Raw genomic sequence first — 18,825 nt, 5'->3', positions numbered from 1 at the left:
GCTTCACTGGCCCAAGTTGGCACCATCATTGCGCTCTTCCCGGGCAAGGTAGATCAGTCGCTGGTTTCTGGACGGCTGCTCACAGCAGCTGCTGGCTGCTCACGCTGGCTGCTGGCTACACACGGTAGCCCATGGCAACCCACTGCCACAGGGGCTGCAGCCTATGCCATCGCCGGCGACTCACGGCGGCCCAGCTCCAGGTCGAGCTGTTGTTCAGCATCTTAGCTGTGGAGCGCAGTGTCACTGGCCTTCATATGTGGGATCCGAACCGTGGCCCTCTGGCATCCCAAGCCAGTTCTTAATCATCGCGCCACTTGGCCGGCCCCTGAAATATTTTTTATTGTTGCAAGGTAGGCATAGACTTTCTAGTAGAAACCATGTTAAAAAAATTAACCTCTGTGATTTCATTATGGTAGAGTTCACAGCAGTGACAAGAACAGGCATTGAAGAAAATATTCTGAAAGCATTGTTTTATTATGTGTGTGTGTCCCTATGCTCTAAGGGTCACTTACCAAAAAAAATTTTTTTAAAAAAGATTTTATTGGGGGAGGGAAACAGCGTTGGGGAATCAGGGAAGGGGAACAGACAAGTTGCTGTTCTTTTGTTCTTCAGTCTAGTTGTGGAGGACGTCACTTCTCTGGCCCATGTTGGCCTTATTATTGCGCTCTTCCTGGGTGAGGCAGATCAGTCGCCGGCCTCTGGATGGCCGCTCACGACAGCTCTTGCTGGATGCCAGCCGCTTACGGCAGCCCACTGGAGCCCCACTGCAGCCCAACTCCAGGTCGAGCTGTTGTTCACCACTTTAGCTGTAGAGGGCGCAGTGTCACTGGCCCTCATGTGGGATCTGAACCGGGGCCCTGCTGCTCAGATCTGGTGTCCCAAGCCAGCTCTTAACCAATGCGCCTCTTGGCTGGCCCAACAAAATTGTTTTTGTAGGTAGCACCTTTCTGTAATCTATAGGATACTTGGTATTTTACTTTTAATAACAGTGCTTTTTACTTAGTAGGCATCTCTCAGTCCCTTGGTGGAAGAAAGCATTTACAAATCATTGTCTTCCCTCTCAATAGCTCTTTCCTTTTGATAATCACTGCATCTAATACTGATGTTAGTAGGTCTTCATAAGGAAGAATTTAAAAAGCACTTCATTTAAGAAAAGCTAAGATAAGCCTTAGATTACAGTATTATAAAATTTAGAGCTGAATTGGATTTTAGAGATTATCTAGTCCAATAACCATTCCCTCTTGTCTCTTCATTCCTGGGTAGATAGAAAAGAACATCTTTAAGAAGATGTACTAAAAATGTTAGTGGTAAGCTGACCTTCTACCCCCATTTACTGCCTAATTATAGTAGCCAACAGGATTGAGACCTGTCAATACTGGGGTCTGTGAGCCATCTTTGACATATGAGCTAAAAAGTTGCTGAGATTTTAAGAAGTAAATACTCTATGAAATGCAGTTAGTATTCTGAAGGATTATACAAACTATATGAGTTAAGGCAGGATTTATATTAGGGAATGAGTTGCTCTGTATTTTAGAAGTAGTTGGGCTGGGCGGGGCCATATTTGTTTGTGATGAATTGATCATCGTATTACAGTGCTCTACAAAATAGACTTTTGGTGCCAGGCATCGACACAACATTTCTGGCTGTTTTCAGTATATATCATTCTCTAAATATAGTCTTGTGTTTTCGGCAGTAAGAACTTCATTTTCTTGGAAACCGAATTTGGCTTTTTAAAAAAAATTAGTCTTTTTTTTTTTTTTTTTTTTTACTGAACATGTATCAGGGACATGGAAATGTTTGAAAGTAATCAGTTTTTGAATTTTTCTCCACTTTTAAATAATTAGATCACATGATTTTAAAAAATGAAAGTGAGAAAAGAATTGGCTAAAATTGGCTAATATTTTATGTATTTTTTCTGGTTATTTTTACCCACTGTCATCTTCTAGAGTTAAAATTACAGTATACATACTTGTTTAAAGTTTTTTTTAAATAGAGAAATATGTACATGATTCAAAATGTAAAAGGCCCAAAGGGTCTTGTTCTTCCAAGGTAGCTGATTTAAATAGTTTTTGTAATGTATTCTCTCTTGATAATATTTAAGCCAGTAATTATTTGCATGTGTAGTAATGTATGTAGATGTATTCTGTGCCCAGCATTCTGTACCTGCATTTTAACAAAATCTTGACAAGGGTTCCATTTTTAGTGCATATAGCATTTTTCTTCTTATTGCAAAGTTAAACAAAACTCTTAAGGTTGTTTTCTTCCTGATTTATAACTTGTTTTTTAAATTGTGAAGTAGTATTTTTTCTTCTGTTTCTTTTATTAACCATGTTCTCCCTTTTTTGTCTCCTTCAGTTGTTTAGAACATCTTTTCACCAATTCAAATTGCTTCCTCAGCCCGATGGTTAATTTTCAGTTTTGCTTTTGATTATTTTCTCTCTTTGAGCAGAATAGGTCATCTTAGAGAGCCATTTGTAGTACTTTTTGCTTGGTGGTTTAGTCGTTGTTTGCCCAGCTGATATTAATTTTGGAGTTGCTGTTTCCCTTCTCTCCTGATTCTGGAGGTACTTCCATCTTTTGTTGCCTATATTCCACAGATCTTAGTTTTTTTAAGGAACAGGTCATTGATAGGAACCTTTAAGATTATCTTAACCATTTTCTTCTTAAAAAATTCTGTGGTCTTTACCTCTTTCCTGTTTTTGGTACAGCTTTTATTATCTGGCAATTTTTCTTTTGTAAGTTAGGGTATAGCCAGCTTTTTTCTAGTTTTATTATAAGTGGGGTTTTGTTCTGAAATTTTAAGCATTCTGAAACTTAAAAAAATTTGCTTGACTTCCTGGAGGGGAATAAAGAGAGCCTTTACCCGGCTCTCTCCTCTTTCTAGGCTTGCAATAAAATGCAGAAACCTTTTGAATCGAAGTATTGGAGTCTGTTATTTGCTAATTAATGTATAATATTAACAGAGACAACTGTGAATCAAGTTCTGTTGAACAAGAAAAAGGATATTTCTAAGAGAGTAACAGCACAAATTGTATAGATGTAATGGCTTGGCTTCATTCTCAAAAGAATAATATACTTTGTGAAAATAATGCCAAAATTCATCTCATTGACCCTTGCCAGATGGCATATAAAGTAGATACTCAATGCATATTACAATTGTAAAGTGTGGGTGCTGGTATCAATTTGTGTGCCCAGTGTTGAATGTAATTGTCAAGTGTTGGGTGATGCTTGAAAGATAAAGTATTTGCTGTAAGCACTTTAGTTTTTCATTTGCACTTTGTGAATGAAGGTATAATATAAAAGTTATTCAGAGTTTAGACTTTGGTGGGTCAGTTGTTTTCTATTTCCACCTCTCTACATGGATTAGACGTCAACAGATCAATAAACAGAAAGCGGTTGAATTCATGTTTTGAAGTAGCATGACATAATGGAAAGTATGATTTTACTGTCCCTGAGTAGATGTATGCCGTGGATCAGTTCTCTCTGGATGAGAATTTTCTCGTATATAAATAATCACATCAGGTGTGGATTTGGCACTTAAGGTTTACAGCTTCTACTCGCATGTAGGTTCTTCATGCGCTGGGCTGCCCTCCTTGCCCATGTTGTCTAGTATTAGATAACTATTCTCTACTAGGTAACCCTTTGAAATCTTCATTCTCTTTTGCTCTTCTCCTACTTCTCATACCTGTTATCACAGCTTCTGTCAAGGTAGTCAGGCTCATCCTTGCTGCTGTTTGTCCTCTTCTCTTGCTTGGAGATTGATGGACCTTTCTTATCTAAGGCTTATGCTATTAATTCTTTTTTCTTGCCTGTAGGATCTTGTCAGTAAAACCATACCTTATTTCTATCTGTTTTCTTTCAGTAATTCTTTTCCTTACATAAACATGCTTAAGACCTACTTTTTAAAAAAACAAAACCAGGAAAATCACGTATTCTCCTGCATATACAACCCCTGCAACCCTGCCTCCCCTTCCTTCCTTGTCGTTGTGTCTTCTCTGTCCTTTTTAGTCCAGCATTTGCAGAGGGGAGTTGGTGTTTCCTGTCCACTGAATTTACCCATATACTCTCTTCCCCCAGCATTTCTAAATCTGATGGACACTTTTCAGTCTGGTGTGTCTGTCCTTTCTGTCCTGCCTGTGCATCTCACTCCTTGGTGTTCACCATACCACTTACTGGTTTTCCCCCCACAGTAGACATTCTAGATTAGTAGTTTCAGTTCTCATGCATGCTGAAATTTGATAGCCACAGTCCTAGACTTTTCTTTCTGATTGTATAGATTTTATTCTTGAAGTATTTTTTGATTTCCATATCTGATTTTCACCTTCTGTTGTTATCAGACCCTCATGTATCCTTAGGTCTATTTGGTAGCTTAATAGTTGATCTGCCTCCTTATCTGTAGGTCTTAAACCCCAAATTTTTATTTTTTGGCCCTTCATGGTACAGCCCAGACTTTTTTCTAGGTCCATGTTTTTTCCTGATCCCATGTTTCAGTTTTCAGCTCCAGTGAACTACTATTTAGCATCCCTCCATTGTGACTTTCTCTCATTTCTTTGTGCCTTTCCTCACTGCTCTAGCCTTTTAAGCTGGACCTTCTCACTCTGCTGAGGGCAAAATTAAGTCACCTCTTCTTTGTTTACAATATTACCTTTGATATTCTCATCATTTAGCATATTTTACGATAATTCTTCATTTAAGAATTGGTCAGCTAAACCGAATTTCTCAAAGAAATGTAGAAGGTTTCCTCTGGATAATCCCCCATGTTTGGAAAGTCATGGTTCTCTAATGTTTTGACTTTTTAAAAAATATATAATTATTTTTCTTTATTTGTTCAGGCATATAGCATTGTTATAAAGAGCATGGACTTTAGGTTTAACCTGTTTGAGTGCTGGTCCTGTCACCTATTGGCTTCATGGCTTTAGGGTTATTTTAACTTGCCATGTGCCACAGCTTCTTTGTTCTATTTTTTTTTTTTCAATAAATTTTATTGGAGAACAGTGTGTTTTTCAGGACCCATCAGCTCCAAATCAAGTAGTTGTCTTCAGTCTAGTTGTGGAGGGCACAGCTCCTTGGCCCATGTGGGAATCGAACCGGCAACCTTGGTGTTATGAGCCTGCGCTCTAACCACCTAAGGTGTAACCTGCTGCCCCACCGCAACTTCTTAAAGAAGGTTGTTTCCAGTACCAATTTGTAAGGTTGTCATGAAAACTAAATGAAAGGTACTTTGCCTGGTACATGGTAAGCACAGAATAACATTTACCATAATAATTTTTATGTTAATATTCACATTAAAACCTCTAAAAAATATAATTTGAAAATACTATTTTTACATATTGTACAGCATTCCATTGTGACATTGGAATGGATTTGATGCCCCTAAATTGAATTAAATGCTTAACAGATCCGCATTCTCAGGTAATTTAGCCCTTTCCCTGTACTCATGGCTCTTACTCTCCTAATTTCTCTACAAAACTATTTTAACTGGAAAAAAGACAGTAAATTTCTCCTAGTTTCCCTAATCCAAACTAATGTTTAGTTCATTAAAGGTTATTTAACCACATTGCACTATTCTATTGGGTCGTCGGGAAAATCATGATGCATTTTTGCATTGAAAAACAGAAAAATACATCATGACTTTCCCAACAACCCAATGTAACAGATACAAATACTAAGAGTTTGACATGAGTTGAAACTACTGGATTTTGCCTTGTATAAAGCGCACCCATGTTTTTGGCCCAAACTTTAAGGGAAAAAAACTTTGATTTTAATTTTTAATTCAAATTTTTGTTTGTTTACATTTAGGTACTTGTTTTTTGTATTATAAACGAATTCTAACATTTATTTTTTAACAATGTTATGGTACAAGAAATTTTATGTACCGGTAACAAATTTACGATATTTACACATAGAAGGCCAATAACTCTTCATCGTTGCAAATTCGTCCTCGATACTACAAAAACGATTATCTTATTCCAGGGTATTATTTTGCATATGGATATCGTTATCGATTTCTAGAGTTACACTTTTAACTCATAAGTATAAATAAAAGAGTTAAAAACATTTTATAGATACGGAATTAGTACTACCCATGGATTAACCCCTTACAAATTTGGACAAAAAAGTACACATTATACACAGCAAAATATGGTATATCATGCATACTAACTGCTGGGGTTTTGGTTTTTTAAACCTCCTTCCTAAATCAGAGTGAAATACAGACTGTCCCAAATGGTTTTGTAGAAAATTTTTTTGTCATTTTTCTCAAATTTCTTCCTTAGTCAGATGGCGGATCTGAGGACTCCCCTCCTGTTCCCAGATTCACCAGTCACTTCATTGTATTTACAGGCACTCATTAAATGGCAGCTGTCGTGTGTCAGGCACTATTCTGAGAGCCTTATATACATTTCCCCTAATACTTAAACCCTAAAGTTAATAATATTAGCTCTAGTTTAGTGGAGAAAGAAACGGATGAAAGTAGGTACTTGTATGTCTTACATTATTAAGTAGCAGAGCCAGGATTTGAGCCTTCGCATTTCTGTTTTGTAGTCAGTTTCATAGGGGATACAGAGCAGTAAGCTCCTTGTGAGCTGGGATAGCTTTATTTGCCTCTGTATGTCAGCACCTCTCAATCCTTTGCTCTTAGGGAGGCTTAAAGTTATTCACTCCCATTTTAGACAGTCTTGTTTGAAATCCTTGCCATTCATACTTAAAGCAAGAGTGACTTATTATAGCAAGGGTGACTTCTGTACCATTTTGTGGTGGAGTTCTTTAATATTTGCCCCTGGTATGTTTAACTTACCATACTTCCTCCTAAGATCTAGTCATTTCCTTCTTGAATGAGTGTATGTAGTGATAGTCTGCAGTTCCAGATATGTTCCTTGTGGCATGTAGGCTACTTAATTTTGTAACACTTCAGTTCCTTATTTGTAAAGTAGGAATAATAAAATGGCTTATGAGGCTCATTGGCACGTTTAAATTTTGCTTATTTTAGAATAAACATAAATAATGTGCTATGCAAGTTGTGTTTATTACTGTTGGTACTAAACTCCAGTTTCATAATCTGAAACCAAACCAAGTCTCCTTGGAGGACCACATCTAAAATTAGTGGGGGACACACTGGATAGATAAGATTCACTTTAAATGTCAATTCTGAAAGCTGAAACCTTTTTAGACACTGTGGGATTTAAGTATTAGCTTTTTAAAAAATACCATCTTCACTTTGAAAATAATGCAACTTAACAATTTTTAGAGTTGTCTATCAAATAGATGATAGGTAGGAATTACATGAATAAACGTATTAGCTTGCTTTGGGGCCGTTCATGGTTCTGTTCTGGGTTATACTACATTGGAGATTTGTTCTCCAGTCTTATCAAATTTCCTTCATGTGATAAAAATTCCACATAAGTACTAACCTTTGTGACTATTTAACTAGAAGAACTATAACATTCTAAAGTTAAATTTTGCAGTCGATTTTGCTTGGTGTTCTGAAAGTTTTGCACAAAATGAATGATTGTTTTATTTAAGTTTTTTTTTTTTTTCCACTAGCCTTAACCTCTTTCCTGTGATTTTGAATTATGAACAGGAAAATCAGTTTCCAGAATGTTGAAATTTCCTTGAAAGAATATCCTTATAAAATTTAAAAAATGAGTTTTTAATGCAGATTAATACACTCTTTTTCCTGAAGAATTTCTGTTTGCCTGAAAAGCTAAATGCTTTTACCTAGAATTCAAGTTCCGTTTAACTTGAATAGTAAGTTTGTTGGATGCTTAGAGCTGTGAACAGTCCTCGTGAGTTTGTTTTCGATCTTGAACATACCCAGTATCGTTTTTGTACTTTTTCTATTGAATTCAAAGTCATACATGCCATCTATTTTATTTCAGTGCTTTGGGACTTCATATTAAAGATTCTATGTGAAAAATCTAGGTGATTATTTTCACAGAAATGGCGATACATCCATGTTTAGAAAGGGAGTATATTTCAGGACTTGATAGTCAGGGCTATTCATAGTTGGACTTAAAACTTCTAGTTTCAACATTATGAGATAGCCAATTAAGATGGAATTTTGAGTTCCTATTCATTTCAGGTTATTAAACCAAATTCTAGCAATATAGTTTTTTTGTGTTTTTTTAAAAAGATTTTTATTGGGGAATTGTGGGGATGGGAACAGCACTGGGGAATTGGGGAAGGGGAACAGACAAGTTGCTGTNTAGTCTTTTTTGACTGCATGTATGTGTGTATGTATGTGCATGTGTATGCTCCTAAGTAACTTGTGCATTTTGAACAACTAGTTTCATACATATTAATCCTGAGGTTATATTGCACATGACTGAAACATTTTGGGCTGTCACACAACACAATACATTGCTTCTGAAATCCACATTGATGTTTTGGCACCGTTATCTTTACAAATCAGTGTTATGTAAAATTATTTAAATATTGTATTATATATTTTAAAAGTATGGGCGTGAAACAGAAATGGAAGTGGGTTGAGACTAGTGATGCATTGGTATACATAACAGTTGTAATCAAGATGGAAATCAGATTTACAGAATGACAAATCTTTCATTGTAGTTCATATACTTTAAACCAACCAATTATATGCTCAATTGTGAAGGAAAAGAATAGAATTTTAAAATGCGTTTGGATTGGCTGAAAACAGGCCAAAGAACATAAAGCAAAGTGTAATTAGGGATTTTATACCTTTAATCCCCCCCTCCCTTTCAATAATGTACTCCCATTTCAATTCTCACAATTTCAACTTTTACGTGTGTTCAAAAAACATTTCCCCACAAAAGTGGTACACAAAAGAGGTCCTAGTCACTTTTTAAACCTATTATCATATGCCATTTTCTATGTCCTTAAAAATTGCTTAAAAACATGATTTTTAAAGTCTTTATGTTCAGTTGTGTGGCTATACTATAATTTAGCAATAACTTTGTGTAGGTTTTTCCTGTGTTTTTTTTTTTTTTAGCTGAGCCATCCTGCCAACTGTTGGCAGCTCAGCTCGGGCATCGAACCGCTGTTGCTCAGAGCTCAAACTCTTGCGCGAGCTCTTAACCAACTGAGCCACTCAGCCGGCCCCCTTTTCCTGTATTTTATGTAGATAAGTATAATTATCAGGATATAGAAATTTTGAACTTTAGCTGAAAAATGTTATCAGTTTAATTAAGAATGCAAATTAGAAGATATTTGCTCATCTGCATTTCATTTTGCCTTAGCTTCATTCATTTGCTCATGATAGAATCTCAGAACTGGAAGGGACCTTTTCATCAAACCCCAGACTGACTTTTGAAGCCCCAGTAGAAGTGTGCTCTACCAGCAGTTATCTAACCTCTAAGAAACCTTTAATGATTTTTGGGAGTGAGAGGATGGGGATTAATTGGGAGAGAGCAATTATAAATATATTTTTATTCTCTTTATCTGATTCCTGTTGCTTACCTTTCTTAAGTAAAATGTTATTATCATGGCTTTTGTTCCCTAAAAACAGTGGGCTTGGTCTTGTAAATGTATTCATAGAGATAGTGATTCAAAAAGGGTAAAAATAACAAGCATCTACTACTACAACAGCACTGGTGGAGTATTTTAAGTTAAAAAATATTTTATACATATTCTTTCAATTGAGACTCAACAGAAGCTATGTGCTAAGTGTGTAACTCTTGTTCAATAAATGTGGTAGGTAGCTTGCTCACCTTAACTCAGCTAGTATGTAGTGAGGACTCAATTTCCGAATTCTCGACTCTATAAAGTCAGTGATTCTTTTCATTGTGCCACACTGTTTTTACTGCACAGACCACTTGAACCGTATGATGAAGGCCTTAGAGGAAGGTATGAAGAACTTATAATTGAGAATATTAACTCATCCAGTTTAGAATTTAAGAGACAGATTTCCCCAGGTAGAATTTTTTCTTTTTTTTTTTTTAGCTGAGCCATCCCGCCACCTGTTGGCAGCTCCGCGGCTGCTCAGCTTGGGCTGACTCGAACCACTGTTGCTCAGAGCTCAAACTCTTGAGCGAGCTCTTAACCAACTGAGCCACTCAGCCGGCCCAGCAGTATAGTTTTTATATTAGTATAACCCACTTTTGTGTGTGTTTTAAATTTTTTAATGAATAAAATATGGTAGGCATAATTAATTGACCAATACAGTATAGAATATTTATATAACAAAGAAATCATTGCATGGTGCAAACTTCTGGGCTCTTATCTGGAGGAGTTAAATTTGTTTGAAGTTGAGATAGTGGTGATCTCTGGAGGGGATAGGCCTCGTTAGTATCAGGATTCAGAGGACGAGGTCCTCAACACACGACTTGAACTTCCGTCATTCAGATTTGTCTGTAATGTGAGGTGTTGAACTTGATCATCCCTGTGGGTCTCTTCCAGTTCTGGATTTGTTGATACCTGGCAGAGGGGAGATCCTATTTTGGGAATTGAAACTCTAAAGTTTAACAAAGTCTGGCCTCGTCTTTTAAAGATCATTTTGTGCTTTAAAAGCAGCCATCCCTTTGATAAATAACTGTCTTCTTAGTTGCCATTCTTACTCTCTTAAATCTCAAGAATTATTCCTAAATGGGCTATTGGCTGACAATAATGCTAGTTGACAAGCTCAGAAGATGTTAGGAGCATTATTAAGGTTTCTTTGGTGTAACTGCAGGTCAAATTAACCAGTGTGACTTACATTCATTTGAATGACTTAACACCCCTGACATACAGTAGGCATTTAATGGGAAAATGGGTGGGTGAGACCTACCAACCCTGTTTAATAATAGTGCAAGTAGCAGTAACATGTTTTTCTCTTGTATCTGTGTTTAGGGTCCAAGTGAAAGAGCACTGAGATGGTATTGGAAGTGCTAAAACTTCTTGAATCAATTCAAAAATAGTCTAGCCTTCTATTTAATGTGGGGTACAATTGTTCTCTAGTGCAGTACAACCAAGAAAGCTCTTGTAAAATATGTCTCTAATTTCTGTACCCACCTCAGAATCTCTGAGGGCAGACAGGCCAGGCATTCATATTTTGACAAAGCTTCCCGGGTGATTGGGATGCTTACCCTTAAATTAAAAACACTGTGTTTTCTTCATAGCAGAATTCACTTTTGAAACTATTATACATTGCTAGAATTGTAAAACTCATGTTGACAGTGGTCTTTATGGTGAAACTTCCCCTCAAATTTTTTTTTACCACAAGTATTGTTTTTATTCTTTTGAATAAATGTTGTATGTATTGAGCCCTTGCAATATGATAGGCACTGTGTTAGGAGGTTTGCATGGGTTTTCTTATTTAATGCTCACAACTGCTCTATGTGATTGAATTCTTTGTCCCCATTTGGTAGACTGAAGCACAGAAAAGTATATATACAAGATCATACAACTTGCTGGTGTTGAAGTCAGGATTCAGACTCAGCCAGAGGCAGCTTGACTGCAGAACTCTACATTTGTGATTACTGTCCTAGAGTGATCTACCTTATTGCTTACAAAAGGAAAATAACAAAAATGCCTCTCCGTTTATCTCAAACTTCAGACCCCCAGTTCTCTTTCTCAAAGGCAGTCAGTATTAACAAAGTCTGTTTTATGAATCCTTCCATCAATTTTCAATGTGTAGTCAATTTGTAAAGAGAAATAAGCCCTTTTAATATACATACACACAGACGGGAGCTTTGTACTGTTTACCCCAACATATCTTGGGGAGCTCTTTCTATATCAGTACATTTCTCTCTTAATGTTTGCATAATATTTCCTTTTTTTCCTTTCTAAAATTGACAGTAATTACATTAGTAATTTGAACTTTCTGACCAAAGTTTATTTAGTATATTAATTGATGTGGGCACGTGGGACAGAAAAACACTGTCCTTTCTACTGAAAGGGGTCAACATGGAATGCAAAAGGACACCCACTTTCCTGGTGCAGTGCATGGAATCTCTTAAAACAAAATCCAGTAATAGATTCAGTTATGCTTAGTTTACATTCCCTTTGGCACCAGTTTCTCTGATGTCATAGGATCATTCGTTTTCTTTCCTCCCCAGTAAATAGTAATTAAGAACTCTACTTAGAATTTGGAGGCTTAAGAAAAATTGTGACAGATTAATTTATACAAATCGTAATTTTTTCTGTGATAGTAATATTGGCATGTTATATCAGTTAAACTGATTTTCTTTAAACCAGCATTTTTTAATATAATAATTAAACTTCTTATGGAAAGATAGAAAATTCAAATTGATGAAGAACTGTACTTTGAGCTAAGTTCATAAGTTACACTTACAAGTACCTTCGCAGTTTATTACTGCTAACGACTCTGTGAGATACACTGATTTTACAGAAGAGACAAACAAAATCTAGAGGTTTAAGTTTTTTGTCCAGGGTCACAGCCAGCACAGCTGATGTTGAAATGCAGGATCTCTGGGACCATTTCTCAGCTTACTGTGCTTGAGCTGCTTTCTCCTCATTTCTCCATTAAGATACGATAGTTTTATGGTTTCCTTTGTATTTATGATTCCATTTGTTAGTGACAACAATACTATGAAGTAGTCATGACATGTTTTTTATTCTGTGGCTGAGGAATCTGAGGCCAGAGGTTGTTGTTTGTACAGAGGCGGACTCCTTTAATACCTGTTCTATCACAGGACTTGAGCCAAGGTATTCTGACTTTAGGTACAATGCCCTTTTCTATACAGTACTAAAAATGTGGAAACAAAGTTTCTACTTGTGCTCTGTTTTCTTTGGGAATTTCCTGGGTGTTCTATGAAAAATATTAATTTTAGGTGCTGTGTTCTGGACCACATGCCTTGAATTTGGTCAGTTCCTGACATTTTATAACACATTAATCAATCAGACTTAGTTTAATAAGGCAGAGCAGCATTTATGAAGACTATACAATCAAATTGTTTACATAAAATTTCCCCTTCATCTTTGGTGCTCTTTATTTGTTTTCTGTGTCGTACCATGTATAGCTGATATTTTTTTCTTATCTTTTTTTCTTTTCAGTGAATGGTAGTGTCTAGAAAGGGTATGTCCCTTCAAGAGAGAGGTGCCAATGTCCAACCGGCCTAATAACAATCCAGGGGGGTCACTGCGACGTTCACAGAGGAACACTGCCGGGGCCCAACCACAAGACGACTCAATAGGAGGAAGGTATGTATTTAATGGTAATTTGAAAAGGAATTGGGAATAAAAGAAAATATTTTTTAAACTTCATTATTTTTAAAACCAAAACTTGAGTTGTTCACTACAAATGGGTAATTTTTTCCTAATTTATGAGCCAAGTAACAAGTAAAACTGGAATTCAAAGCAATTCTTTAGTCATTCCCCAGATCTGCCAGGCTCAGAAATACAGTTCTCATTCATTGACATTATCAACAATCTAATTTAAGTGTCAGTTATGTGGAATGTTGTGTTTTGTTTGCCTTTTCTCTTTATCTTCACTTCCTAAACACATGCTACAGCACATCTTTCAACCCTTTGTGGTCCTTTTTCAACCCTTTGTGGTCCTTTCTTTATGTATGTCTGGACTTTATTTACTTTGTTGAAAGGAAGCTTCATTTGTTTTAATTAAGATCTTGAGTTTTGATACTTAGCTTTTGAGTTTTTTTGTCATCTTTTTGACAGCGTGGATGCTGATAGGCTGGTGAGGCAGTCTGACTTGTTGGCACATTAGGCTTCATCATTTTCTTAGTGATCTGGTATTCAACTGGTCTTTTCAGTTGGAGTAGTTGTCTAGGAGGTCGTATGAAGAATCAGATGGGTTCTCTTGAATGTAAAATCCCATATCTGATCTATCCAAGGACTCATTTTATGTGTAAGGTACTCAGAACTTGACTTGCAAGGCCTTATTCTCCATTCCATGGATTAATCATTGTTTAGCTTGCAATAAATAATGGCTAAATTTTAACATGATTACCTGATGCAACACTTTGAGGCATTACTATGTATATATTGTTCAGTAAATTATATAAAAAAAATTTAATGTCAAATGTAAAGAATAAACTGAAACACCCTGACGCCAGGCTATTTTAGTGGTTGAGCATGTGGCTTCTGGATTAGTACAGTTTTGTGTGCATTTTCTGCCTGCCATTAATTAGCTGTGTATCCTTTAGGAAACCCGAATTTCTTAGTTCACATAGTGGGATACCTATTTCATAGGGTTATTTGGTTAATTTCAGTATTGTATTGTATTGTTAAGCTCTTAGCACAATGCTTGATAAAAAGTTATGCTCTGAGATTTTTTGTGTTTTTCCATTTAGCTTACTCTTTGGAGCAACCACACTTTATCCTATTGAGTAAAAAATATCCTGCCCCATTATAAAATGTTAACATATTTATTTTACAGAATTTGGAAAATATAGAAAAGTGTAAAGAAAAGCATCACAATTCCATAATCCACTTATAACCAGTTACATGGCATATTTCTCCTTAGTCTTTTTTGACTGCATGTATGTGTGTATGTATGTGCATGTGTATGCTCCTAAGTAACTTGTGCATTTTGAACAACTAGTTTCATACATATTAATCCTGAGGTTATATTGCACATGACTGAAACATTTTGGGCTGTCACACAACACAATACATTGCTTCTGAAATCCACATTGATGTTTTGGCACCGTTATCTTTACAAATCAGTGTTATGTAAAATTATTTAAATATTGTATTATATATTTTAAAAGTATGGGCGTGAAACAGAAATGGAAGTGGGTTGAGACTAGTGATGCATTGGTATACATAACAGTTGTAATCAAGATGGAAATCAGATTTACAGAATGACAAATCTTTCATTGTAGTTCATATACTTTAAACCAACCAATTATATGCTCAATTGTGAAGGAAAAGAATAGAATTTTAAAATGCGTTTGGATTGGCTGAAAACAGGCCAAAGAACATAAAGCAAAGTGTAATTAGGGATTTTATACCTTTAATCCCCCCCTCCCTTTCAATAATGTACTCCCATTTCAATTCTCACAATTTCAACTTTTACGTGTGTTCAAAAAACATTTCCCCACAAAAGTGGTACACAAAAGAGGTCCTAGTCACTTTTTAAACCTATTATCATATGCCATTTTCTATGTCCTTAAAAATTGCTTAAAAACATGATTTTTAAAGTCTTTATGTTCAGTTGTGTGGCTATACTATAATTTAGCAATAACTTTGTGTAGGTTTTTCCTGTGTTTTTTTTTTTTTTAGCTGAGCCATCCTGCCAACTGTTGGCAGCTCAGCTCGGGCATCGAACCGCTGTTGCTCAGAGCTCAAACTCTTGCGCGAGCTCTTAACCAACTGAGCCACTCAGCCGGCCCCCTTTTCCTGTATTTTATGTAGATAAGTATAATTATCAGGATATAGAAATTTTGAACTTTAGCTGAAAAATGTTATCAGTTTAATTAAGAATGCAAATTAGAAGATATTTGCTCATCTGCATTTCATTTTGCCTTAGCTTCATTCATTTGCTCATGATAGAATCTCAGAACTGGAAGGGACCTTTTCATCAAACCCCAGACTGACTTTTGAAGCCCCAGTAGAAGTGTGCTCTACCAGCAGTTATCTAACCTCTAAGAAACCTTTAATGATTTTTGGGAGTGAGAGGATGGGGATTAATTGGGAGAGAGCAATTATAAATATATTTTTATTCTCTTTATCTGATTCCTGTTGCTTACCTTTCTTAAGTAAAATGTTATTATCATGGCTTTTGTTCCCTAAAAACAGTGGGCTTGGTCTTGTAAATGTATTCATAGAGATAGTGATTCAAAAAGGGTAAAAATAACAAGCATCTACTACTACAACAGCACTGGTGGAGTATTTTAAGTTAAAAAATATTTTATACATATTCTTTCAATTGAGACTCAACAGAAGCTATGTGCTAAGTGTGTAACTCTTGTTCAATAAATGTGGTAGGTAGCTTGCTCACCTTAACTCAGCTAGTATGTAGTGAGGACTCAATTTCCGAATTCTCGACTCTATAAAGTCAGTGATTCTTTTCATTGTGCCACACTGTTTTTACTGCACAGACCACTTGAACCGTATGATGAAGGCCTTAGAGGAAGGTATGAAGAACTTATAATTGAGAATATTAACTCATCCAGTTTAGAATTTAAGAGACAGATTTCCCCAGGTAGAATTTTTTCTTTTTTTTTTTTTAGCTGAGCCATCCCGCCACCTGTTGGCAGCTCCGCGGCTGCTCAGCTTGGGCTGACTCGAACCACTGTTGCTCAGAGCTCAAACTCTTGAGCGAGCTCTTAACCAACTGAGCCACTCAGCCGGCCCTAGAATTTTTTAATTCATTCATTTTCAGTCCACTCTGTTTTCTTCTGAACTTGCATTAAGCTCGTCTTCTTTGTGTAGCTTTCTTCCTGTGACCTCACCTGCCCTTCCTCCAAATCAAGGTTACTGTTTAATAGAAGCGGTTTTGTTCATCCTTAAAATAAAAGAAAGTTGGATCTTTGGGATATGTTAATTTTTCCTGATTATTCCCTCTGTTCTTTTTCACTCATCCTTCATCTCTTTTCATAATTGAACTAGACATCTTACTCCTCTTCTATTATTTTTCTCTTTTCCTTTCTTCCATAATTTTTTGGGCTATAGCTGATCTGTTCCTCTCTTTTCTGTTCTCTTTTTCTTCTTTAGGAAATCACTCCCACTGCTTCTCTGTTGGCTTGCTCTCAGGGATACTTCCTAGCCTTTTCCACTTCTAGCACAGGTATTTGTAGGCTCCCCCTCCCTCTTGGCCATGCAGTAAAATTTTCATTATATCATGTGCTTTTCCTTGTTTTCAAATGGCAATAGTGGGATTGAATTCAATTTTATAGCAACTTTGGTTAAGATTGCTGTAGTGATCTTTTCTTCGATATTGTTTTTGTTATAAAAATACAGCATGTTGACAATAGAAAATTGAGAAGCTTCAGGAAAATTAAAAGAAATAAGATAATTTAATCTGACCATCCAGAGATAACGGCGGTTAATATTTCTACTCTATATTTTACTCCTTGATTTTCTTTGATATGAAATCCCTTGATTTAAATTTGGGCCTCTAGTTTTTCCCCCAATTTTTTGCTGTAAAATACATTGCTATGCCTGTCATATTTGAGCATGGCTCTGATTTTATCAAATTAAACTCCATAAATGGGTTTATAGGACCTAAGGGTATGAATATTCTGGAGTAACAAATTGCTAAATTGTCTTTCAGAAAGATCAAACGTTTCCCTCTCTCTCTCTCTCTCTCTCGCTCTCGCTCTCGCTCTCGCTCTCGCTCTCGCTCTCGCTCTCGCTCTCGCTCTCGCTCACTCTCTCTCGTTTTTTTTTTTATTTGATTGGACCAATTTATACTCCTAATACTTTGAGAGTGCCTATTTTTCAATATCTTAATTAAGACAGCATACGATTTTTAATAAAAGTTTGTGGATAAAATGATTCTTTTGGTTAAAGTTATCATTTCCTTGGTTACTAAAGAGTTGAATATCTTCCCACATGTGGCCATTTTTACTTATATTGTGAGTTGTCTGTTATTGTCATTTGTCTGTTTTAATTAGGAGATGCTTGTAATTTTATTAGAGCCCTTTATGGGAAGGGTATCAACCTACTGACACAAGCAAATATTTTTGCTAGTCTTATTACCTGTTATGGCTTGTTTTAATTTATGGATATATTAAAAATTAGATAATCAAGTTTATCAGCTCTTTGTTTCTTCTTTTGCCTTCTCCATCCTGAGAGTAAAATTTTCTTCTCATTTCTGTTATGGTTCTATTTTTATGTTGTACTGTAATCTGTAAAATTTTTTAACGGTGTGAGGCAGTGCTTGAATCCAGTCTAACCCACATCTCCACCCCCATTAAAAAATTTGTCTGCAATTTTTTATAATTATTGCTGCATAAAAACTCAGTATGAGATCTGTAAGTTACAGCTTTGTGTTAACATTGTCAGAACAGGGATATTTTTATTTTTAGCCCGCATTTATTATACAGAAAGAAATAGATTTGTGTTTTGCTTCAAAAACTATTTAAAAGGGATGGGATACAAAAAAAAACACACAAAAAGAAAATATCATTCAGAGATGTCTATGTTAGCATTTTGATTTTTGTCTCTTTAAAATGCAATTTAGCGTGTAGATTACTTTACAGTTTTGCATCTAGCTTTTTTAAAAAAATTAACATCCTAAGAAACATATTCTCAGGTCGTAATTGCTTGTAAATATTAACATTTACTGAATCAGTATACAATATTTTTCATGATTTTCAGTTTTTGGATAGTTAGATGGTTGCCGTGGGGAAAGTTTTTGCTTATGCTTAAACTTTGCATTTTAGGTATCTCTTAAGGATAGATACCTGGAAATGAAGTTTCTTAGGTTAAAGGGAGTTTTCTGTGGTTAATTTGTTTCAAGTAAATTTTTTTTCTACAATTTACTTAAGACTATCAGGAAACAGAGTGCTTTTCTCATTATTTTATTCGTATTATCTCCATTTTGCATTTTCCTGCTAATTTGAAAAGGAAAAATTGCATTAATTTTATTTTATTGGTGTTTCTATAGTAATGAGGTTAAACATTAGAAAAATAGGTTTACGGAGTGAGATCTGAGTGAAGCTACTTTTTGATGCATATGTACTAATAAGTTTGCAAATGTCAATCTCCCTTTGTACCTGTACACAGGTGAACGGACCTAATTTGTTCTGCACACAGTAGCGCCTCTTACAGCAGTAACCCTCTTTGTGGAATGATTTCCCTCAGTTCTTCACTCATGCATTTCGAATGATAGTTACTTTTTTTTTTTTTTTTAAGATTTTTTTTTTTTAATTGGGGAATTGGGGGGATGGGAACAGTGCTGGGGAATTGGGGAAAGGGGAACAGACAAGTTGCTGTCGTTTT

General features: G+C 35.8%; 1 protein-coding gene across 12 annotated transcripts in view; it reads left to right on the top strand.

Moving 5' to 3' along the window:
• The window catches only part of TRIP12 (thyroid hormone receptor interactor 12), a 139,647-nt gene that overhangs the window by 26,787 nt on the left and 94,035 nt on the right, over window positions 1-18,825 (top strand). For all 12 annotated transcript variants that reach the window (XM_019657070.1, XM_019657067.1, XM_019657073.1 and 9 more), the window contains exon 2: window positions 12,970-13,116. In XM_019657070.1, coding sequence (XP_019512615.1) covers window positions 13,019-13,116 — 98 coding nt within the window. In that variant the 5' untranslated portion in view covers window positions 12,970-13,018. The remainder of the gene's footprint in view (window positions 1-12,969; window positions 13,117-18,825) is intronic.

The sequence above is a fragment of the Hipposideros armiger genome, unplaced genomic scaffold (assembly GCF_001890085.2).
Source record: "Hipposideros armiger isolate ML-2016 unplaced genomic scaffold, ASM189008v1 scaffold_273, whole genome shotgun sequence".
NCBI lineage: Eukaryota > Metazoa > Chordata > Mammalia > Chiroptera > Hipposideridae > Hipposideros > Hipposideros armiger.
The sequence above is the reverse complement of the archived record's forward strand: the minus strand, read 5'-3'. Positions and strand labels throughout refer to the sequence as shown.